Source organism: Chiloscyllium punctatum, chromosome 33 (assembly GCF_047496795.1).
Source record: "Chiloscyllium punctatum isolate Juve2018m chromosome 33, sChiPun1.3, whole genome shotgun sequence".
Lineage (NCBI taxonomy): Eukaryota > Metazoa > Chordata > Chondrichthyes > Orectolobiformes > Hemiscylliidae > Chiloscyllium > Chiloscyllium punctatum.
Window position 1 is genome coordinate 28,578,881 of NC_092771.1, and position 23,800 is coordinate 28,602,680.

Below are 23,800 nucleotides of genomic sequence, written 5' to 3' on the forward strand. Positions count from 1 at the left end.
TCTCCCTTCTCCTCTCAAATTGCAGATTAAAACTTATCATATTATGGTCACTACCTCCTAATGGCTCCTTTACTTTGAAATCCCTGATCAAATCGGGTTCATTGCACAACACCAGATCCAGAATTGCCTTCTCCCTGCTAGGCTCCAGTACAAGCTGTTCTTAGAGTTCATCTTTGTTGGAGTCCAGAACCATCCTGATCCTCCCAGTCTACCTGCATGTTGAAATCCCCCATAACAACTGTAGTAATACCTTTGCGACAGGCCAATTTCAACTCCTTATTCAACTTACATCCTACATCCAGACTCCCATTAGAATTTCTCAGCTCGATCCATACTGGCTCGATGTCCCCCCTCGTAAGGGACTGAATATCCTTCCTCACCAACAGGGCCCCTCTGCCCGTCAGTGTGTTCTTTTGATAGCACATATAGCCTTGAATATTCATTTCCCAGGCCCTGTCCACTTGAAGCCACGTCTCAGTTATCCCCACAACATTGTACCTGCCAATTTCCAACTGAGCCTCAAGCTCATCCACCTTATTTCTGATGCTTCATGCATTCATATATATGTTTAATTTGTTACTTCCCTCACCCTTCTTATCAATCCTTATTTCACTTGACCATACTGTATGATTCCTTCTTGAGGTTTCTGCTCTGTTGATTCTGTTGTCTTTCTTAACTTCAACAGAATACCTTAAAGAGCAGACATTAAGAAAGACTATTTATTTCTCCATATAGTTTAAAATAAATTGAAGGAATCTATTCATAAGAGATTACAAATTAAGAAAAATTTCTTTATTACCTTCACAGCTGATCAGTTGATCGTTATATTGAAATCCCATGGGACATTCACATCGGAAGCTTCCAAGTTGATTAATACATACACCATTTGCACAAATACCAGGAATCCAATGGCATTCGTCAATGTCTGCAATGAAGTGTACTTTCAGGTTAACCTTGTAGAAAAACTTTATATTTTTGCTGAAGTATATTTTTCTCCATTTACAATCATGAGCAAATGATTGTGTGAATATAATACTCTTTTAATGATCTTGCATATATTTTAATTAATAGTATTAAAACTACTTTTAATGAGTGGTATTTCAAAGTCAAATGTTCTTGGACTGGAACATCTGTAGTAAACTGATATCTACTGTACTCTTCAAGATGTGAAGGTACAGTGTGGCCAGAAACTCCATAATGAAATGGAGGAGTAGATTAGATAACACAATTCACTTTGTATACCAGCATCAAAATTATTTGGTAACATTAAATCAGAATTAGTCAGGGAAGCAAAAATGTCATGATTTTATAGATTTTATTTCCTTCCATGGCATACACTCTCCAACTAAACTCAATAACCTGTTGGAATCAACAAATTTCAGCCATCTATACATCTCATGGCACCTTTAAGAAAATCATGGAAGGTATAATCCAAGTGAAAGTTTGGCCAATTTACTTCTATCTTGCGTTCATGCAGTTGTGAACTTTTCTAATGAGTAAGGCCTCAATAATACCACATCAGATACCTACTATCACATATCTACATGATGTAAAGCACAGTTTTATTGCTGCTAAAAGAGAAATTGCTGAAAAAACTCAGGAGGTCTAACAGCATCTGTGGAGAGAAAACAGAATTAATGTTTCAAGTTCCGTGACCCTTCTTCAAGTCAAAGAGTGTGGTGCTGGAAAAGCACAGCCGAAGAGCAGGAGAATCGGCGTTTCAGGCATAAGCTATTCATCAAGAATGAGGCTTGTGGGCCAAGAGGGCTGGGAGATAAGTGCGAGCAGGGGTGGGGCTGGGGGGAAGACTGGTGGGAATACAATTGGTAGATGAAGGTGGGGGTGAAGGTGATAGGTTGGAGAGGAAGGTGGAGCAGATAGGTGGCAAGGAAGATGGGCAGGTAGGACAGTTCAAGAGGGTGGTACAGAATTGGAAAATTGGATCTGGGATAACGTAGGGGGAGGGGAATTTGGGAAACTGGTGAAATCACATTGATCCTGTGTGATTTGGAGGGTGCCCAGGCGGAAGATGAGGCATATGTATTTCAGGTGTTAGATGGTTAGGGTTTGGCGGTGGAGGAGGCCCAGAACCTGCAGATCCTTGGCGGAGTGAGAGGGAGTTTAAGTGTTCAGCCACAGTGGTGTGGTTGTTTAGTTTGGGTGCCCCAGAGATGTTCTCTGAAACGATCAGGCATCCTGTCTCCCCAGCGTGGAGAAGACCACATCAGGAGCAACAGATGCAGGAGGTGATGTGTGTGGAAGTACAGGTAAATTCTCTGTTGGATGTGGAAGGATCCTTGGGGGCCTTGGATGGAGGTGAGGGGGGGAAGTGTGGGCGCAGGTTTTGCACTTCTTGTGGTGGCAGAAGAATGTGCCGGGAGTGGGTGGTGGGTTGGTGGGGGGTGTGGACCTGACAAGGAAGTTGCGGAGGGAATGGTCTCTCTGAAACGCAGATAGGGATGAGGAGGGAAATATGTCACTGGTGGTGGGGTCTGTTTGTCGGTGGCAGAAATGGCAGAGGATGATGCAATGTGTCTGGAGGTTGGTGGGGTGGAAGGTGAGGACCAAGAGGGTTCTGGTAAGGTGGCTTAAGGTGAAGGAACCCTTAAGAGGCAGTGATCATAATATGATTGCATTTACTCTGGAATTTGAGAAGGAGAAGACAGTATCAGAGGAAATAGTATTACAGCTGAAGAAAGGCAGCTAGAAGCAAGGGGAGGAGCTGGGTAGAATTGGAGGGAGGCCTAGCAGGAAAGACAGTGGAAAAGAATGGCAGGAATTTCTGGGAGTAATTCAGGAGACACAGCAGAGATTCATCCTGAGTTAAAAGAAGCATAGTATAGGGAGGATGAGACAACCATGGCTGACTAGGGAAATCAGGGATAGTGAAAGCATATAATGTGGCAAAAGGCAGTGGGAAACCAGAGGATTGGGAAGCTTACAAAGACCAACAGAGGGCTACGAAAAAAGAAATAAAGAGGGAGAAGATTAAATAAGAGGGGTAGCTAGCCAGTAAATAAAGGAAGACTGTAAGAGTTTCTTTAGATATATAAAGGGCAAAACAGAGGCAAAAGTGGATTTTGGGCCGCTGGAAAATGATGCAGGAGAGATAGTGCTGGATAAATCACTTGGACCAGGTGGACTGCACCCCAGAGTTCTAAGGGAGATAGTTGAAGCAATAGTGGAGGTGTAGTAAGGATCTTTCAGGAATCGCTAAATTTGAGGAGGGTCCCAGAGAACTGGAAAATCACTAATGTGACACCCGTTTAAAAAGGGCGTAAGGTAAAATACAGAAAATTACAGGTTGATTAGCCTAACCTAGGTCATGGGTAAGATCCTGAAATCCAATGTGAAGGATGAGATTTCTAAATTCTTGGAAGTGTATGGTAAAATAGAGCAAAGTCAGCATAATTTCATCAAGGGGACGTCATGCTTGACAAAAGCTGCTAGAATTCATTGAGGAAGTAACAAGCAGGTTAGACAAAGGAGAGCCAATGGGGATGCTATCAACCTGAACTTCAAGAAGGCCTTTGATAAGGTGCCGCACAGGAGGCTACTGAGTAAGATAAGGGTCCATGGTGTTAAAGGCAAGGTACTAGTATGGATAGAAGCTTGGCTGTCTGGCTCAGAAACAGAGAGTTGGGATAAAAGGGTCCTTCTCAGGATGGCAGCTGGTGACAAGTGGCATTCTGCAAGGCTCAGTGTTGGGACCACAACTTTTCACTTTTACATTAACAATCTAGATGAAGGGACTGAGGGCTTTCTGGCTAAGTTTGCAGATGATACGAAGATAGATAGAGGGACAGGTAGTATTGAGGAGGTGGGGAGGCTGCAGAAGAACCTGGACAGGTTAGGAAAGTGGCAGATGGAGTACAATGTGGCTAAGTGTGAGGTCATGCACTTTGGTAAGAAGAATACAGGCATGGACTATTTTCTAAATGGGGAGAAAATTCAGAAGTCTGAAGTGCAAAGAGACTTGGAGGTTCTAGTCCAGGATTCTTTCAAGGTAAACTTGCAGGTTGAGTCAGTAGTTCGGAAGGTAAATGCAATGTTGGTATTTATTTTGAGAGGACTGGAATATAAAAGCAGGGATGTATTTCTGAAGCTCTATGAGGCTCTGGTGAGACCACATTTGGAGCATGGTGTGCAGCTTTGGGCCCCATATCTCAGGAAGAATGAACACACTCCAGGGCCAGTACAGAGAAAGTTCATGAGAATGGTCCCAAGAATGAAAAGCTTAACATATGAAGAACATTTGAGTACTCTGGGTCTATACTTAATGGAGTTTAGAAGGATGGGGTGGGGGGGAAACCTAATTGAAACTTACAGAATATTGAATACAGAACAGAGTGGATGTTGGGAAGATGTTACCATTAGCGGGAAAGACAGCCTTAGAGCAAAGGGAAGACCTTTTAGCGTGGAGATAAGGAGAAATATCTTTAGCCAGATAGTGGTGAATCTATGGAATTCATTGCCACAGAAGGCTGTGGAGGCCAGGTCATTGGCCAGCACTGAGGTAGATAGGTTCTTGATTGTCAAGGGGATCAAGTATGGGGAGAAAGTAGGAGAGAAAGTGTTGAGAATCTTATCAGCCATGACTGAATGGTGAAGCAGACTTGATAGGCTGAATGATCTAAAGTGTGTGGGTTTTTGCAGCACCAGAAACACTTAGAAAAGGAAGGATTCATTATAGTGCCCATATACAGCAAGACCTGGATAATACTGGAGTAAATTACTGCAGATGCTGGAACCTGTATTGAAAACAAAAAATGCTGGAAATCACAGCAAATCAGGCAGCATCCATGGAGAGAAAGATGGCTAACCTTTCGAGTCTAGATGACTCTTGATCAGAGATGACGTTGTGTGGAGTGACAGCATTTATGCAATAATTGAGGGTTAGAGTGCTGGGGGAGAAAGGATGCTGATGGTTCAGGTTAAGTGATCAGAATATGAGGATGGCAGAACAATGGCGTGTCTAACTTGAATATCTGTCTTCAAATGATCTCATGAAATGCAGTTATAGTAGCTAGGTAATCATATTTGAAGAAATATAATCACATTTTATTCATTTCACTACTTAAGTGTCTCTATCATTAAAAAATGTAATTCTTTAGAAAACAAAAATAGATCTTACCAACTGCCTGTCCGCTTATATCAATAATATACCCAGGCCTTCGACTGCCGCAGAGGAACAGAAAGTCATCTGAAACATGGTTCAGCATATTGTCAATATACTATACATATCATGAATTCTAATTCTAAATGTCTGAAGTTGATACATTGAAACCTACCTGTGACAGGAAGTGGACACTGCTCACATGGTCTGTTCCAAGCTTTTCCAATCATGTATGAACAGCAACACAGCTTCTTTGTCATATTAAAGGCCAGCTCGCCATTACAGGTACCATTTTCTCGGTCAAAATATTTGAAGCAGAAGCTCTTCCTATTGTCTGTAGATTGAAAGGATAAAATTGGTCATTAAGTTGCTAGATTATAGATAAGCACAACTGAAATCAGTTGATTGAAAAACATGATTTATTGTTTCTAATATCCTTTTAACTGGTTGATGAATGCTTACCCATACAGTTGTTTCCACCATTAACCTGCATATAATCTGGTGGACAGATGCAGGTATAATTTCCTACCGTGTTGAAACAGGTACCAGGGCCACAAATGCCAGGTGAAGCACTGCACTCATTAACATCTGGAAAAAAAGCAGACAAACAAATGTTTGGAGAGTATAAAAAGTAAGCTTTCCTTATTTAAACAAAAAACAAATTGAGATTAGTACTGCCCATTTTCACATTTGTATTATTTGATTGATTGTTCACACTTCTGCAACTATCCTGCTCAGTGCAGAATGATGCTGAAACCAGGATTTGACACAATTTGTAATTTTCATCCAAGGATCCTCATCAGCCATCAACTCCTACTGAAAATTTGGGTATGATGATAATGACTCTTTGCCAACAGTGAGTGCCCAAATCCTTGACTTGTGTTACTGGTGGGGCTCCCAGCTGTTTGCAGAGAACTTATAACATTTCCTATTGAAATATCAGTTCAACAAAAAGACAAACCTGCGATGATCAAATTGAGGATCAGTATTGTTGGAATTAAAATATTTTCTCAAAATGTTTTTGAGACGATGACATATAATGAAAGAGTAGCTGTTTAACCATGCTGAATTCAACAGAAAGTTTATTCTGGGCAGCATATATTGCATAAGAACTATTTTACAGCAAGGCTGTAATAAACTTTTCCATTGAATTCAGGGTGGGTTAACAGCTACCCTTTCGTTTTCTGTCACCCCAATATCCACATCAATCACTCAGATCAGATGTGGCATTGCCATACACAGAATAAACCTTACACTTCTCTGATCTTTCCTCTTAAGTTTTGTTGGGTCAGTGTAAGATCTCCCACTTCTAAAGGAATGTTTGTAGTTTGGTTTCAATTTATGCTGACTGTTAATGCAGACAGTAGATTTATAGGATCCAGTTTCATTTCAGGGAGATTCCCTACACAATGCTTAAAAAAAAGGTTTTCAAGGAATGTTTTGCATGCAGAAGTGTTTATTAAAGGGGAAGGTTAAATATATATTGGATAAGTATCTGATGCAGCAATGTTCCTTATTACATTCGTGTTTAAAATTAAACATAGCACTAATCAGTACCTGCTTGATCAGTGTGATGCTCTCTAAAATGTGTATTTGCCTTTGCAATAACATTATTAGCACTAGCTAAAGAGATTTGCCATGGTCTCCAAGATGTCATCCTTCCAGTACCCAAATGTCCACAAATACACTTGGTATGAGCTTTGTATTTCTGTCTGAAAGTAGCTACTTGATCTGTATGATATGTTCATTGTCATTATAAATTATAATTGTGTTAGAATACTATATACTACTTATATGACTCTCATACGTATGCCAACATTTCTTGTGCTTTAGGAATGTCAATCACTTGCAGAATTACACAGGCTTGTCTTGTTATCGGTCAGTGGGAAAAGAAATCAAGGTGTTGGTTTTCCTGACTGAAATAGCAGTCACTCTTAAGGGAAGTAGTTATTAAATTTGGTGAATTGGCATCCATACTTTGCTTCCTCTCAAGTGGTTTGACAGCAGCGCACAAATTCTCCATTTTACTATATTTTCTGTCTGCATTAGTTTCTTTTTAGATCCTAAAATACAAGGTTAACAAAATTAGGATAAAAGCAAATTACTGTGGATGCTGGAATCTGAAACCAAAAGAGAAAATGCTGGAAAATCTCAGTGATGCTGCTAGACCTGCTGAGATTTTCCAGCATTTTCTCTTTTGGTTAACAAAGTCATCTATTTTACATGAGTGCTTGAGTGCATTGTCTATACAATGTATGGAGACTGGAAATTTGTGTGCTTATTTCTTAATGACTAGTAATCTTAGAAAGAATGGACACAACATGTATAATATACAACTTAAGTACTGTAGTGCACAGCATTTCAATACAGCTACAACTTTAAATTTGTGGAAAACTGAACATGCATTGTGCAACATAACAGTCTACACAGTGGTTAATATTAAACATCACAGCAATAACAATTTCCAGACAATAATAAGATATCTCCTGAAGGACTATATAAAGTGCATTCAAGATATAATGCTAATTATTCAGCAATCTCAACTTTTAAAACCTTAACATTTATTTTTCTTTAATGGAAGTTCTCAATTTTCAAGCCAATTTGCACACTGACTGCGACTTACTTGTTTCTAAGTATCTGCCAAACATTTTTAAGCTGATTACATTTGTACAAAAGCAACTCAGTCTGTCATGAAGTATACAATGAGCTATTTTATAATCCTTTGCTTGAAGTGAAAAGTCGGCGAGCATCCAAAGACAGAGGTACAATTTTCCAATCTGTAGTCCCATCTGGAAAAGCATCAGGTTAGGAATGTTGAATTACAAAAATTACTATCTAGCTGCTAATCAGAAGGTTCTTGCAGCAGTACAGTGAGATTAGGAAGTCAGTGCAACTGGACATTAAGTACATACTAAACCAGCTAATGGCACTGCATACTGGTATTGCAGTTTAACACATTATTACAATGTCGGTGCAATCTATGATATCCTGCATTAAATTCTTAATCTTGGAAAGGCAGCCAGTGGGAATACATTAATTTGAGCACTATTTATTCACAATCTCTTCTTCTCTTGGTCTAGATTCTGTTTTGTCACCCATTTTGTCTCCAAGAAGTAGCAGATAGAAAAATGAATCATATGCATCACTAATACTTTAAGAAAAATAAAGAGCAATGAATCAAAAGGAAAGCTCTGACATTATAAATAATAATGCCAAACTTCAATAAATATACCTTCACATACTCTGGTTTCTTCATTCAAATAGAAACCACGTGGACATTCACACTGGAAGCTTCCAAAAGTGTTGACGCATGTTCCGCCTTGACACAGTCCAGGTAATTCCTTACATTCATCAATATCTGCATAAAGCAGTAAGAGATAACTGAATAAGTTGTTAACAATATGAAGAGACTGCTCATAGGGTGCAACATCTGAAATGTTATTTACAAAATGGTATAAGTGGTTACCCTCCAAAATAACTGTGATTGGATTAGGACGAAAGCCTTCTCCTCCAGGACAAAGAGTTCTGTATTCCGCTGTTTAAAAAATAACGGTTCAGAGTGTTACAATAATACAAACAAAAGTAAATCAATGTCTTTTTTAAGCCTTGAATTGTTAGTCAGGTTAAGGGAAATTTTGTTTCCTTTAGCTTACCAATTTTGTTTTCATTCTATGTACTTTGATCCCAAGAAACAAGCTACTTTTATTTCAGGTAGGTAATACGTCAAGGGATTATTGCTCATGTAACATTCTTTTGCCTGTACCATTGTTTGCATTCTCTCTTAAGTCTATTGTTGATATATATATATATACCAATCTACTTGCTCTGTCTTGAACTTAAAAAGACTGGGCCCAATATGTGGAGAAAATGAGTTACTTTTTCTGGGCAAATGACATTAAGGGAGATGAAAAATAATGAGTAATTCTCCTGACTGCTTGTGGACACATGGCTTTTTTGGTTATTAGGAATCTAACTTTAACTGAGGCACCAGATACTAAAACCTTTCAACAGTTGACAGATTTAGTTAAGGAATATTTCAACAGCAAGAGGAGCTTATTAGATGCAAGGTATTCAGATATAAGCTTCACTGGTCTGACTGAGCTTGGGAACACCACTTGAGTGAAGGAAATTGCATAGCCTCACTGAGGGCATACCCTGAATAGAGGGACTCTGGGTCAGCCCACAGCAAAACCCCAAATCAAAGTCAAATCTTGGTCAAACAGTTAAAAATTTCTTCAGGATCTGGACCAGCAAGCCTTTTAGTTGCTACATGCGTGTGTACTTGAGACAGTAAATGAATCTCACTACACTTATACTGAGTAAGATAACTCATAGGCCAGTATCCAAGAAAGTGCACATCCTGGAAAGTCTAATTACTTCTGGTTTGGAACAGTTAAGTTTGCAACATTCAAATCAGAACCAATCAAAATAAATGTCTGTTTAAATGGTCACCATGTTCGAATGGAGGTCAATACCAGCGTGGCTGTTTTAGTGATCTCAGGATCAGTCCTTTCCAAATTCGCTCTGGACTCTAACTCTTAATTTATGTAAGACTTTGACTAAACTGAGAACTTGTACAGGAGTATCTGTGATTATGCTGCTCCTTTAACAAGATTGTGTTGTCCTTGGTTTTTTCAAAAGTGTTTTATGAGACATTAGTTCTGAAATGTCTGGCTTGATCTACTTGAAGAAGCTTTTAAGTTTAAAGAAAAACACTTGTACAATGAAAGGAGAGTGGTCAGTTCCCTCAGCTCAGCTTTTTTTTGGTTTGGTTTGGTTTGGTTTTAGCAATGTGGCTGTTCAGAGCCACCTTGCATGTTGACCAGGAAGCAATTCCATGATTCTGCAAGGCCTGCCCAATGCTATTTACCTTACAGGCAAAAGTAGAGACATAAATCAGAAGATTGGAAAGCGAATAAATCATCAAACTAGCTCAGTTTGTGGAATGGGCAACACTGGATTGTGAAGCCTGATGGGTGGGTTCGTCTTTGTCAGGACTTTAAACAAAAAGTGAACTGCTGTTCGAGGCTGGACAAATACCTGCTTCCTCACATAGAGGATTTAGACACAAAGCTGGCAAGGGGGCTGTCCTTCTCAAAGCTGGACGTGAACCAACTGTACTTGCGATTGTGGTTAGATGAGGATTCCCAGAAGTATGTTACAATTAATACCCATAAAGGTTTATATCAATATACAAGACTGCCATTTTGGGTAGTGTCAGCCTGTGCAACTTTTCAGTGGCTGACGGAGAACAGTTTACAAGGTCTACTCCAAGTTGCCATTTATCTAGATGACGTTCTAATAACAGGGAAGACCAATGAGGAGCACTGAGAAAACTTACACATTTCTCCCAGGCCAGCTACATGTTAGAAGGGAAAAATATGTGTTCCAGACGTCCCAAATGACAGAATTGACAATGCCAGGTTACACATATTGGAAGATAATGTGAGGGTGGTTAAAGGTGCCTGGGTTCCGACACACCAGAGCTGGTGAATTATTACAGAAAGTTCATACATAACATTGCCTCCATCCTGGTACCTTTGCATCAACCCTTAAAAAAGAATCAACCTTGCAAATGGTTGTGTAGCTTTCAGGGAAGGGAAGAAACAGCTATCATCCTTTAACGTGTTGGAAACAAGCTCTGGCATTGACTTGCGATGCCTCCCCATAGGCATTGGTGTATTATTAGCTCATAGGTGGCCCCACGTAGAGGAATGCCCAATAGTGTATGCATCCAGGACTTTAGCTAATGCAGAGCATGAATATGCTCAGATAAAGAGGGAAAGTTTGGTGGTCATAATTGGAGTCAGGAAGTTCTATCAATACCTTTATGGATGTAAATTTATAATAATAACAGACCACAAACCCCTGTGAGGTTTATTTAAAGAGGACAAGGCAGTGTCATCCATAGTTTCAGCTTGAATTCAGTGGTGGGCTCTAATACTAATATAATTACAAATTAGAACACCGTCCGGGAGGCCAAGTAGCAAATGCAGAAACATTGAGCCGCCTCCCGCTGGCAGATACACCACCAATGGTACTGCCACTGAAAAAGTCCATAATGGTTTTACATTTTCTGGACACTCTCCCAGTCACAGTCACAGTCATCAGACTTTGGACACAGAAAGATCTGGTCCTGACAAAACTGAAACAGCTGGCAGTAATGGGGGAAGCCAAAGGGCCATCTCAACCAGAACTGAAACCTTTTTGGACCCAGAGAGACCAGATCACAGGAGAGGATGGCATATTATTATGGGGAGTAAGAGTGATCAGATACTGGCTGAGCTCCACCAGGGTCATCCAGGGGAGTCCAAAATGAAGATGTTGGCAAGAAGTTATGTCTGGTGGCCAGGACTGGGTGCAGGCACAGCTGCATTGGTGGGCAATGCCCAGAGTATGAACAAGGATAAGAATTATCGCCAACAGTTGTGGGAATGGCCAGGTAACCCTGGACTTGGTTGCACGTTGACTATGCAGGTCCTTTCATGGGCTCAATGTTCTTAGCCATTGCAGATGCGAACACAAAATGACTGGATGTGCATGGAGTTCATTTGTCAAACACAGGGACGACAGTAGAAAAACTGCTCGCATCTTTTGCAATACATACACTCTGGAAAGTTTTGGTCATAGACAATGGGCCATTGTTTACCAGCACGGAATTTGAGTGTTTCCTAAAGACAAATGGTATTCGACATATAAGAGCACTCCAAACTTTGAAGGCAGGCTTAAAGCCTAAAGCTTCACTAGATACCAAAGTGTCTTTAATACTATTTGATTATAGGACAACCTCATATGCAGCTACAACAATAGCTTCAACAGAGTTGCTAATGGGGAGAAGACTCCACATCAGGTTAAATCTGATCTTCCTGGGCCTCGGGAGGTGAAGGGTAAAACAGCATTGAGGAACAACAATGCCAGACACAAGACTCTGCTAAGTGAGAGAGACAGTTTACTTCAGGGAATGAAAGTTGGTGTAGGAAGCACACGAATGGTTCTACATTACATAAGATGCATGGTCAACGTAAGATCAAGTCCAGTGATGTAGAAAGTTCGGGTAGATGCGACGGTCCTGAACAATCACACGGACCATATGAAAGTTGCAAACTCGCAAACGTGCAGGAGCAAAATGTGCCCACTTCCTCGACAATCTTTCCGACTGTTTCGGAACCTGTGGGTTCTCTCTCGCCATTAAGCATTGAAGCTAGCTTGGAATCTGAGATGGACATGATGGGTGCCAGTGTGTGAAGAAGACAATGAATTTCTTTCAAGACAATCTGGGCGCAAGAGCGAGCTACTGTGTGTTACATGCTGCCTGTATGAGAAGCAGAGTTGGAGGAACCTAACCTGGTGCTAAAATAATCTAAAAGGAGCTACAAAAAAGAAGAATTAGCTTATGCCTTCCTACTCAGAGGGGAAGGGATGTAGTTATTATAACGAGGTCAGCCAGGTGAACCTCATGGCATATGAGTTTCCTGATTTGCACTGTTAATCTGGTCCAATTAGGGAACCCTGGCTCATAGATAAGTACAGGAGTGTCAAACATCCTATTCACTCAGAAGGCTGGATCAGTGTCAACAACACGTAAATAAAGGGTGACTGTGACAGGATACCAGTCGCTGGTTTCGGTGAAGGTACATGGTTCCTCGAAAGTGGCATCACAAGTAGACAGGGTAATGATAAAGGCATTTGGCATGCTTGCCATCATCAGTCGGAGCACTGAGTACAGGAATTGAGATGTTATGTTACAGCTGTACAAGACATTGGTAAGACCACATTTGGAGTATTGCATATAATTCTGGTCACCGTGCTACAGGAAGCATGTTATTAAACTAGAAAGGGTGCAAAAAAGTTTTACAATGCTTGTTATCAAGGCTGGAAGATTTGATTTATAAGGACAGGTTGGATAAGTTGGGACATTTTCAGGGCATGGGAGTCCAAAATTAAGGGTTTGGTTTAAGTTGAGAGGGGAAAGATTTAAAAGTGACTTGAGGGGCAAATCTTTCTCATGGAGGGTAGCGCATGTATGGAATGAGCTGCCAAAGGAAGTGGTAGAGGTGGATACATTTACAACATTTAAAAGTAATTTGTATAGATATATAGGAAAGGTTTAGAGGGATATGGGCCAAACGAGACTAGGTCAGTGAAGAAAACCTGGTCGACATAGACGGGTTGGGCCGACTTTTGTGCTGTATGACTTTCTATCATCCAAATACTTACATAGCATTGGAATGAGAAAGAACTATATGCTACAGAAAAACTGTACAGCAAAATAATAATCAATTTTTAATTATCTCAATATACCGATATAATAGCAAGTACTATATTGATAGAGTGAAATACCACAAATGAAATTAGAAAATAGCTTTAAAGCATTTCCAAACTCTTACATGAATTGATAGAAGGACACAGTTCGCATGGAAACCCCCAGGCTCTGCCCAAAGAACAGCAACAAGATGCTCTTGAAACTCCCACTCCAATCTCATTGCTGCAAGAAAGGGTGTTATCTCCACGCAATGAATATTCCAAGAAGCACCTGCCCAAGCGAGGATCTAGTAATAAAATGCATCATTTACAAATGTTAATAATTTTGCTGCAGTAAATATTAAGTAGTTTATAGAAGGGAAATACCTTTGAACCACATTTTGCATATTTCCTTAAAAGGCACTTCCAACGTTAAACTGTGGTTGTACACATAAATGTAATAGGATTCTTCTGGTACAGTGGTAGTGACCCTACTTCTGGGCCAGAGTTCTGGGTTTAGAGACCATCTTTCCCAAACATGTAACATATTCAAACAGATTACTTAAAATTATCAAACCCAATAAGAAGTAGCAGCTTCACAGTTATCATAGCTAATACTAAAGAATTACTTAAAATTGAAAGAATGGATCAGAACGTGGTCACAGTTCTAAATTAAAGCTGTATGCACAAGCACAGACCTGAAAAAGAAAACCTTAAACCAGATACCAACGAGTCTAACCATTATGATAAATGATTACACAGCTTTAGTTTCTTTTTTGGTATCCAGTTCTACATCCTCTATACCATGAAAATGACTTTTGGGCTCTAATGGTGTACCCAGGACATGAATCAATGTAATGTATTGCTACAAGCTGATCCCAAATAAATTCTATGAAAAATACTTTTATCACCTATTCTATTATATTGGTTCTCTATGCAATCTATATTATTCCAGGTTAAGAGTTTCATTATCTGCCTGCTTACAGGTTACCAGTAATATTACGATGAAATCTGCCATTGAGAGGGCTAAAGGTGCATTTCCATATAACTCGCCAACTCATAATTCTCTACTTCCTCTGGGGGTGAATCCACCTTTCCTTGAGATATTCTTAAATTACGCGCAATAAGGAAGGAGAAATTATTACATGTTTTAGTGGGTATAAAGGTGCATAAAGAAAGCCTTGCTATAATTTATAAAACATTGGTTAAGCTACAGATAGAATACTGATCACCACATTATCGGAAGAACATGACTGCACTGGAGATTTATAAGGATGTTGCCTGGGATGGAAGGTCTCAGTTGGGAAAGATTGGATCAATGATTTTGTTTTCCCTGGAGCAGAGGAAGCTGAGGGGAGACCTGAAGGAGGTATACAAAGTTATGAGAGGCATAGACAAGGTAGATTGTGAAAATCATTTCCCTATGGCAGACATGTCTAAGACCAGAAGGCATAAATTTAAGGTGAGGAGTAAGTTATTTAGAGGGGATCTGAGGAAAACTGTTGTTACCCAGAGGGTGATGGAAATGTTAAACACATTGTCTGAGAGGGTGGTGGAGCAACATTTAATAAATGTCTGGATGAGCACTTAAAATGCCAGGTCATTTGAACAAATGCTATGGAACAAATGCAGGTAAATGGAGTTAGGGTATTTGGTGCTTCTTGGTGAGCATAGAACAGCATAAACAGCAAAGGCCTGTTTCTATGCTGTGAGACTCCATGACTCTGAAAATCAGTAACACTCTACTAATAGGTTTGAACCTGCATTCAACACACTATGCTATGAGGTGCTAAAGTTCACCAATATTTTTTCTCTAAAATGAGTAGCTTTCCCATGTTTATTTTTGGTAACTTTGAGATCATTTCTAAAATATGATTATGACACAAATTGTCTTATCCAAGTTGTTTGATATGAATTGTAACATACCAACACATCCCACTCCAGTTGGGTTCAACTCAAATTCAGATGGGCAGTTGCAAACATAGCTTCCAGGGGTGTTAACACAAATTCCATTTATACAATTAACTGGATTTGCACACTCATTGACATCTGTAAAAGATTTTCAAAACATATTAGATGTTTTCAAGACAAGCTTTTAATCACTGTAAAGCTTTCATTACTTGTTCTAAATTTCTGAGAATTAATACCTTACTAATATAATTTATCAAGAGAAGACAACATTTCACCTGTGCAGTTGCCGCCACTCCTGTCCAGCTCATAACCCAAATCACATTCGCATCTGAAGAGTCCTGGAAGATTTTGGCATCTTCCAAAGACACAAATATCAGCAAATGAGCATTCATCAATATCTAGAAAAAAAAATTAAGAACTTACAGAAAATGGCCTTGTAGAACATAGAATAAGTGTTCATTGGACTGATAAATATAAAACAAAATCTATTCATCATTTATTTATCTCTGAAAACTTGCAACAGATACAGAGGAGAATACTCTGGAAAACATTTCATTAAGTCACATTAATAGTGCAACGCAAAAACAAGTTTTAATACCATAGCTGTAAAACTTTATCTTAAGTCTAAACACAGTACAATTACAACATTTAAAAGGCATCTGGATAGGTATATGAATAAAAAGGTTGTAGAGGAATATGGGTCAAGTGCTGGTAAACGGGACTAGATTGATTTTGGACATCTGGTCAGCATGGACAAGTTGGACCGAAAGGTCTGTTTCCATGCTGTACATTTCTATGACTCTGTCTGACATAATATGTATCAATGTACTGTAAAGTGTGGTTGGAGGGAAGTCTCATAGCTCCCAAAAAATTCTTCATTTGGGTGAATGAACGTGCATCTATTCTGGCTTTTTAAATTGGTTACTTTCTTAATCTTATCAATCATGCATTGAATTTACACTTCATGAAATCTTTGCATTACACCATACACCATAAACACAATTGTCATATTGAATATCCTCCAATCTAAGTGAATGCACAAGTGCAGCAGAATTTAGTTTCAATACTTATTTATCTTTAAAAAGAAATCAACTATTTACATGGCCCTTTAAATCTCATCTCATGGAAAGTTTATGAAGATGTGCTCATGGATGAAATGATTAAAGTGTCTATTTGCAACAGAAACTGCTTTGAGTACCTAAATTGAGAGGAAATGTTTTTCAGATAAGTTCTGTACAGTATCATGAACCCACCTGACAAGAGGCAAGGCCAATTGATATATTATTTGATTGTCCAATAAGTTGAGCAGTAACATGGTCCAGTTAAAACACACTGCAGTTTTTGGATACCAATATCCATGTTACATAAAATTTCCACAGCATGTCTAATGTTTAGAGAGAAGAGAATCACATTATAAATGGATAGATGATCCATACCTTGACATGCCCTGCCATCCACAGTTGGCGTGAAACCCATGTCACATTCACAACGGTAACCCCCAGGTGTATTTAAGCAATGGCCATTCTCACAAAAGTTCACATTTTCAGCACATTCGTCAATGTCTGTTACAAAAGATGAAAAATTCAACATACTGAGAACACTAAAACTCTTTATTATATATAAAAATTGAAGGATGCATTTCATTCTGACCAGAATGGCGAGAACACAAAGGAGCATATACTGAGAAGTCCCTTTTCAGAAACATATTTAGAACCAGTTCCAAAGAATCCTTTTGCTCACATTCCTTTATTCTAACTACAGGCTACTGGAAATCCATCAGGACTTGGAACTCTACCCCCATGTTTGCACACTGTAGCTAATTCTAGTATCCTTAATAGTTCTCCAGTTTAGATAGTTTATTCAGCACAGATCATAGACCAAACCTGAAATCTTCATGGTTTGAAAGATTCAGCTATTCACTGTAGGGAACCTGCAGTGAATGGTGACGCTTTCAAACCACATAGGATTGTATTAATGCAATAATTATCAACCTATTTTTCAAATTGTGCCTCAAAACTCTTTAAGGTCAATAATTCTTTTGAGGACTAAAGCCTTCAATGATGAAGATTATGAAAAGATTCTCGAAAAGATTGATTTTGTAAAGAAAATAATAATTAATATTAATGCTAATTTTTATGACAAAGTGAAATCATATCTACTGCAAAATTACTCACTTCTGTCTTTATTGTTGACTTCATTTGTTGGTGAATGCTGACTTTTTGAATTTCCTTCCAGATAATCTATAAACTATGACTACTCTGTAGTTTGCCAGCCCACCATCTTGCCTTTGCAAATACACTTGGTCCCACAACACATCAAATTCATAATCCTTGCAGTTATCTATATAGTTACATCCTACTTATTTGTGCAACCTCCTACTGCTCCAGTTACTTCCATGAGCTGAGTTTCCTGCTTTTGCTTCATTAGTGTTTTTAAACCATCTTGAATTATATTCTGGAAGTCCTCCACTTTGCTAACTGTATATTTGTTTAAGTTCCTCCTCAAAATTGTATCTTTAATCATACTTTTGATCACTTTCCTTTAAATTTCCTTTGATCACTTTTGGTTTCAGGTTTGTTATATGAAAGCACTATTTAAATATAAGTTGTAACAGCAAGAACAACATTGGTGGACAAGAAACTTTCATTTGTCTACTTTAATGTTAAATCTTAAGCAAAATGGAAAATATAATCTTGTATACTAACAGATAAACAGATTAATGCCTTGTAGTAATTAAAGTTATGCATGATAATGAATAAAAGAATATTTTTTAAAAAGCATTTGATCTTTGAGCTTACCGGTACAAAACATGCCATCTCCTTTGTAACCCTCTTTACATGTACATCGATATGAGCCATCTGTGTTCATGCATTCAGCAGTGGGGCTGCACTTATGGGTTCCATTTGAACACTCATCCACATCTTTGCAAACAAAATGATAAATAGTTATTGCATTCAGAATAGGTTAACGTTTCCTCCAATCATGTGATAGCATTCAGTCCCACTTTGTCATCCACGTAAAATTAATCATTTGAGAAATCTATCACATTTGGAATTGAGATCACGCTATTTAGTTCAGACTGGACATTTATAATAGTCTAAAGGTAAGGACCAGTACTAATTACAACTCAACATCCTTGCTTAATGTATGAAAGCATTTTGATGCTTCATATTGCCTATTGATACTATTGACGGACAATTGATCCATGATTACAATTACACTGCAATTATAATGACAACACAAAGAAGATCCTATGTGATGTAAGAAGCATGACAACTCAAATGAAGGGAAGATTTCAATACCCAACATTTTAATTATGGTTTAGAATTGAAGCTTAAAAACACCCCTGTGAGAATAACGAGAATTTGGTTTCATATGATCAGAGGCACCACTTGCATCATTCTTTATTCACTGCTGGTAAGGTTGGGAAAATAATTTAGCGGTAAGGCCATAACTCTGAATTTTAATTTTACAACAGGGCCAATTGTCAAGAAACTGAAAATCTCAAAATAAATCAGCAAGAGCTTGGATTTTATCCTCTATTTATTAAAATTATCTTTAATAAAAGCTTTCTTACCAGAACATTTGATGCCATCTCCTGACCAGCCATCTGCACAGGCACATTTAAAGCTTCCTGGTGTATTGGTACATATAGCAAACTTGTCACAATTATGTGCACTGATCTCACATTCATTAATGTCTGTAACAGAGAAAAAATAGTGTTAAAATAAAAGGTTAAAGTAGCGGATTGTGTTAAAGCCTTCTCACTTCATGGAATGTAATTGTACATGCTATTTTAGATGATATTTAACTAAGAAGGTGCTGCGTTTGTGAGTTTTCTTTCATTTTTGAGAAGAGGAACTTAAGGTGAAAACCATTCTTGTTATGACACCTTACCAAATGAACAACAAGTTGTTACAGTAAGATTTTCATTGTGCTAGTAAATAAGTACCATGAGATTCACAAAATACCCTTGATTGTGGCCATACTTTATCAATATAAGATAGATTACATTTTCAAATGTATGGCAACAAACCAAAAATGATGTAAAGGTAAAAAATTGCAAATGCTGGAAATCTGAAATAATAAGTGTTGGACAAAACTCAACAGGTTTACAGAGAGAAAACAACACAGTTGTTTTGGAATGTCTGAATAATATTTTAAAATTTTACATTATGTTTAAATATAAGGTAATTTGTTCTGAATCAAAAGTGTTAAACTTGAATAAGGGAAATTATGAAGGCATGAGGTACAAATTAGCTGAGGTAGATTAAAAGCATGTCTGTATGAAAATGGATAGCTTTTAAATAACTATTGCATGACTTCACAATCCTTCAAGGTGAAAAAAAACTCAAAAATGTTCAGTCAACCATTGCTAACAATTCAGGCTTGCATGAGATTAAAAATTGCCTGTGAAGTTATTAGGAACAGTAGTAATTCTGAGGACTGGGAGACTTATAGAATACAACAAAGGAGAACCAAGAAAATAATAAGAAACAGAGAATAGAATATGAATGTAATCTGGCAAAAAACATAAGAATGGAATATAAAAGCTGGCTAAAACAAAGACAGAATCAGCATAATTTATAATGGGGAATAAAGAAAGGGCAGGGGTACTAATTAATTACTTCATCTCTTTGCATTGATGAATATACAAGAACTCTCTCAAAAGTAGAGATCCAAGTGGGTAGAGAGAATTGAAGGAGTTGCACGAAATTAATGTTAGTGGCAAGACTGCACTTGAGAAATTAATAGGGCTGAAAGTTGAAGGTCTTCATAGATTGGTGATTATCTTCCAAAAATTCCATTGATTTTAGAATGATTGCTTTGGTTTAGAAGGTAGCACATCTCACCCCACCATTTTAGAAGGAAATGAGTGTGAACACAGGTAATTACAGATGTGGCCCATCGAGAGGGTGGAGGGGAGGACCAAATGGAACAGATTGTGAGGGTGTCCAAAGCAAGACATGAAGGAGGGATAGAGATGTAAAATGGATGCACTAAGTGTTTTTAAAACAATATTGAGAATAGTAGTTCATATGTTTTAAGCATCTCTATTATTCAAAAGTTTGAAGCAATATATACTGTTTAATTTTACTAAACTTCAGTATCAATTGTTTACTTTTTGGTATGTAAGTTTGCTCGCTGAGCTGGTGGCTTTGTTCTCAGACGTTTTGTCACCATGCTAGGTAACATAATCAGTGAGCCTCCAGTGAAGGTTTGGTGTTCTCACCCGCTTGCTATTTACCTGTATTGGCCTATTGTGGTGTGTGATATCTTTTCGGATTCTGTTTCTGAGAGGTTAGGTAATGGGGTCCAAATCTATATATTTGTTAATGGAGTTCCAGTTTGAATGCCAGGCCTCTAGGAATTCCTATGCAGGTCTTTGTTTAGCCTGTCCCAGGATGGATGTATTGTCCCAGTTGAACGGGTGTCCTTCTTCATCTGTGTGTATGGATACTAGTGATAGTTGGTCATGCCTTTTGGTGGCTAGTTAGTGCTCATGTATCCTGGTGGATAGCTCCCTGCCCGTTGTCCAATGTAATGTTTGTTGCAGTCCTTGCAATGTATTTTGTATATAATCCCCCTCAGACCCATATCTAATTTCCCAGCACACCAACATACAAGCTACCAAAGGAACTGCATCGCAAACTGAAATACCTGGTAGAAGACGCAACCCACTCTATCCACTCAACCCAGGAATTCTTTAACTTCATCAAAGACACCAAGGTAGAGGATAACAAGGTCATGGTTTCCCTCGGTGTGACAGCCCTATTCAAATCGATAAACATCACCCTAGCCAAAGAAACACTGGCCTCACTGCTAGACGAACCAAGGACACAAACACCTGACAGCACCAACTCCATCAGCAAGGACAGCATACACAAACCAGCAGAGCTATGCCTCACAACCCACTTCACGACAGATCTACAAATAAATCAACGGGACATCTATGGGTTCACCAATATCAGGACTTCTATCAGAAGAGTTATGCTGAGGCTAGAATGGACTGTCCTTCCCACGATTGAGTCCAAGCTTTGGGTCCGCTGCGGGGATGACATGCAATGCAACAAATGAGAAGAAACCCACAAACACATAAACAACATCCTTATCAGTATAAAATTCACCAAAGAGGTGAAGAAAACCAACTCCCCTTCCTAGACATCATTATAGAACGAAAACTCAATGGAGACCTCTAGAGAGCTGCAGACCAGTGTCTGTAGAAAAGCCACACACACTCACCAGATACCCAACTACAGGAATACCAGCCCAACACCCACAAATGGAGCTGCATCAGGACATTATTTAAATGAGCCACAACACACTGCAGCACCCAGGATCTACGAGGAGCTGAGTAGAAACATTTATACAATGTATTCAGGTACAACAGGTACAGAGAAGAACAGTCCACCAATTCCAGCAGACCTAAACAGGAAGACACAACACGCCCAGAGATTCTAGCCACCCTACCATATATCAAAGACATCTCAGAGATGACAACCAGACTACTCCGGCCCCTAGGCATCATGGTAGCCCACAGACCTACCACCACACTGAAACAGCTCCTGATGAATTTAAAGGACCCCGTACCAACAATCAGCAGAACAAATGTCATATACAAAATACCCTGGAAGGACTGCAATAAACGGGCAGAAAACTAGCCAGCAGGATACATGAGCACCAATTAGCCACCAAAAGACATGACCAACTATCTCTGGTATCCATACACACAGACGAAGAAGGTCATCAGGTTGACTGGGACAATACGTTCATCCTAGGACAGGCTAAACAAAGACATGCACGGGAAATCCTATTGGCCTGGCAATCAAACTGGAACTCTATAAACAAACATATTGATTTAGACCCCATTTATCAATCTCTCAGAAACAGAACTGGAAATGATATCACCCACCACAACAAACCGAGACAGATAAATAGCAAGCGGGACAGAACACACCAACGCTTCACTAGAGGCTCACTGGTGATGTTAATTAGCATTATGATAAAATGTCTGAGAACAAATCCACCCAGCTCAATGAGCAAACTTACAACCTAATCCACATCCTGAGCTACAAATCTCCAAAATCTCAAGTTTATTTTGTGCTTGTTCCTCCCTTGTTATATAGTTATCCACTTACCTCATGCCAGCTGATATTACTGGACAAGTCAGATACCAGACTGAAATCTGGCTTGTTAGATAATATTGTTTCATTTTGGTTTTAATGAGGTGATCAAGCATACAATGTTGCAGATTTGATTTTAACAACAAAAAGGCATGTGTATTAAGCAGGAGGTAAAACAGAATGAAACCAGACTACTGACTCATAACACAAATGCAAAAAAATTCAAAAGCATGGTAAAATACACTCCCATTAATCCCCTAAAAAACTCCTTCACAGATCCCCAAAACACCCCTGTACAGTACCCAAACATACCCATACCAGAAAACAAAGTCTCTTTCTCTAACGCCTCAGTAGATTTAATTTAAATGTAATTTCAACTCCAGTCTGGAAGTTCAGATAGCCTTTTCCAGAAGCAATCATATACCTGCCAGCTTCAAACAGCCCCATTGAGGGTCTTATCCTGACTTCACGACTGGGACTATCACTAAACTTCTTTTCTAAAGTAACCTTACTTTTACATTTTCTCCCTTTCTCAGAAGCACTTCTCCATCTATCTTTATCTAAAGGCTTCTGAAAAAGCCTTTATCGAGATCTGGGAGTTTTTAAAAAAAAACTCAAGCTTGATAATCTTGTTTGTAAAACTCTCCCAACAAATATAAAACCCCCTTTACTACTGAAGCTAACTCCCTCAAGTTGTTTTAAAAATAAATTGCCATGGTTACAGTAATATCTACGCTAATCATTAAACTCTCCAGAACCCCGGAAAAATCTATACGTCACTAATGCTAAATTCTAAAACGTAAACATAAAAATAAGTGATATTAAAAAAAATCACATTCTAGATAAGCAGAAATGTGGACAGCCATGAAGACACAAACATGAGATGACAATAGCAATGAGCTGAAAACACTTAGGGACATAACACAGGATGGAGCTTCAGTGCAGAATGGTATTTCAACAATGCAAAAGGAGAGTTATTTATTTGGGAAGCTTCAAAGTACAGATGTTGGAATTTGACAGAGAAACATTAACATTTTAATTAACAGTTTCAGCATTCAGCATCAGATTTAAAGTGGCAAGGCACAGAGTGTTTTGGCATTCTATAGAATTTGTCCTATTATACAATTTGCCGCAACAAATCTGCTGAGGCACTATACAGGCTATGACTTAAAAAAAAGTTGATGTGTTACGAGTAGTAACCTGGTGTAAAGTAGTGTAGAAATTCAAGCATGTGGTTAGACCAAAATGAAAATTTATGGAAAACGTTATGTGGCTTTGTAGTGATAAGTAGCAATGAACAACAGATATTTCTGCATGATTAAGGAGACTAACGTGGGTCCGTATCCTCCCTGATACAAATGTGGGCATCATCTTCTTCCTAAATAAGGGATGATGTTTGCAAACATTT

At 38.7% G+C, this 23,800-nt stretch overlaps 1 protein-coding gene across 1 annotated transcript in view; it reads right to left on the reverse strand.

Annotated features, from left to right (window-relative positions):
• Positions 1 to 23,800, reverse strand: part of LOC140458518 (fibrillin-1-like) — a 574,711-nt gene that overhangs the window by 99,495 nt on the left and 451,416 nt on the right. Inside the window, exons 32-43 of the mRNA XM_072553247.1 lie at positions 18,846 to 18,968; positions 18,067 to 18,189; positions 16,705 to 16,830; positions 15,544 to 15,666; positions 15,284 to 15,406; positions 13,504 to 13,665; positions 8,583 to 8,651; positions 8,349 to 8,474; positions 5,579 to 5,704; positions 5,292 to 5,450; positions 5,135 to 5,203; positions 800 to 925 (exon numbers count right to left, since the gene is read on the reverse strand). Of these exons, the coding sequence (XP_072409348.1) occupies positions 800 to 925; positions 5,135 to 5,203; positions 5,292 to 5,450; positions 5,579 to 5,704; positions 8,349 to 8,474; positions 8,583 to 8,651; positions 13,504 to 13,665; positions 15,284 to 15,406; positions 15,544 to 15,666; positions 16,705 to 16,830; positions 18,067 to 18,189; positions 18,846 to 18,968 (1,455 nt within the window). The remainder of the gene's footprint in view (positions 1 to 799; positions 926 to 5,134; positions 5,204 to 5,291; positions 5,451 to 5,578; positions 5,705 to 8,348; positions 8,475 to 8,582; positions 8,652 to 13,503; positions 13,666 to 15,283; positions 15,407 to 15,543; positions 15,667 to 16,704; positions 16,831 to 18,066; positions 18,190 to 18,845; positions 18,969 to 23,800) is intronic.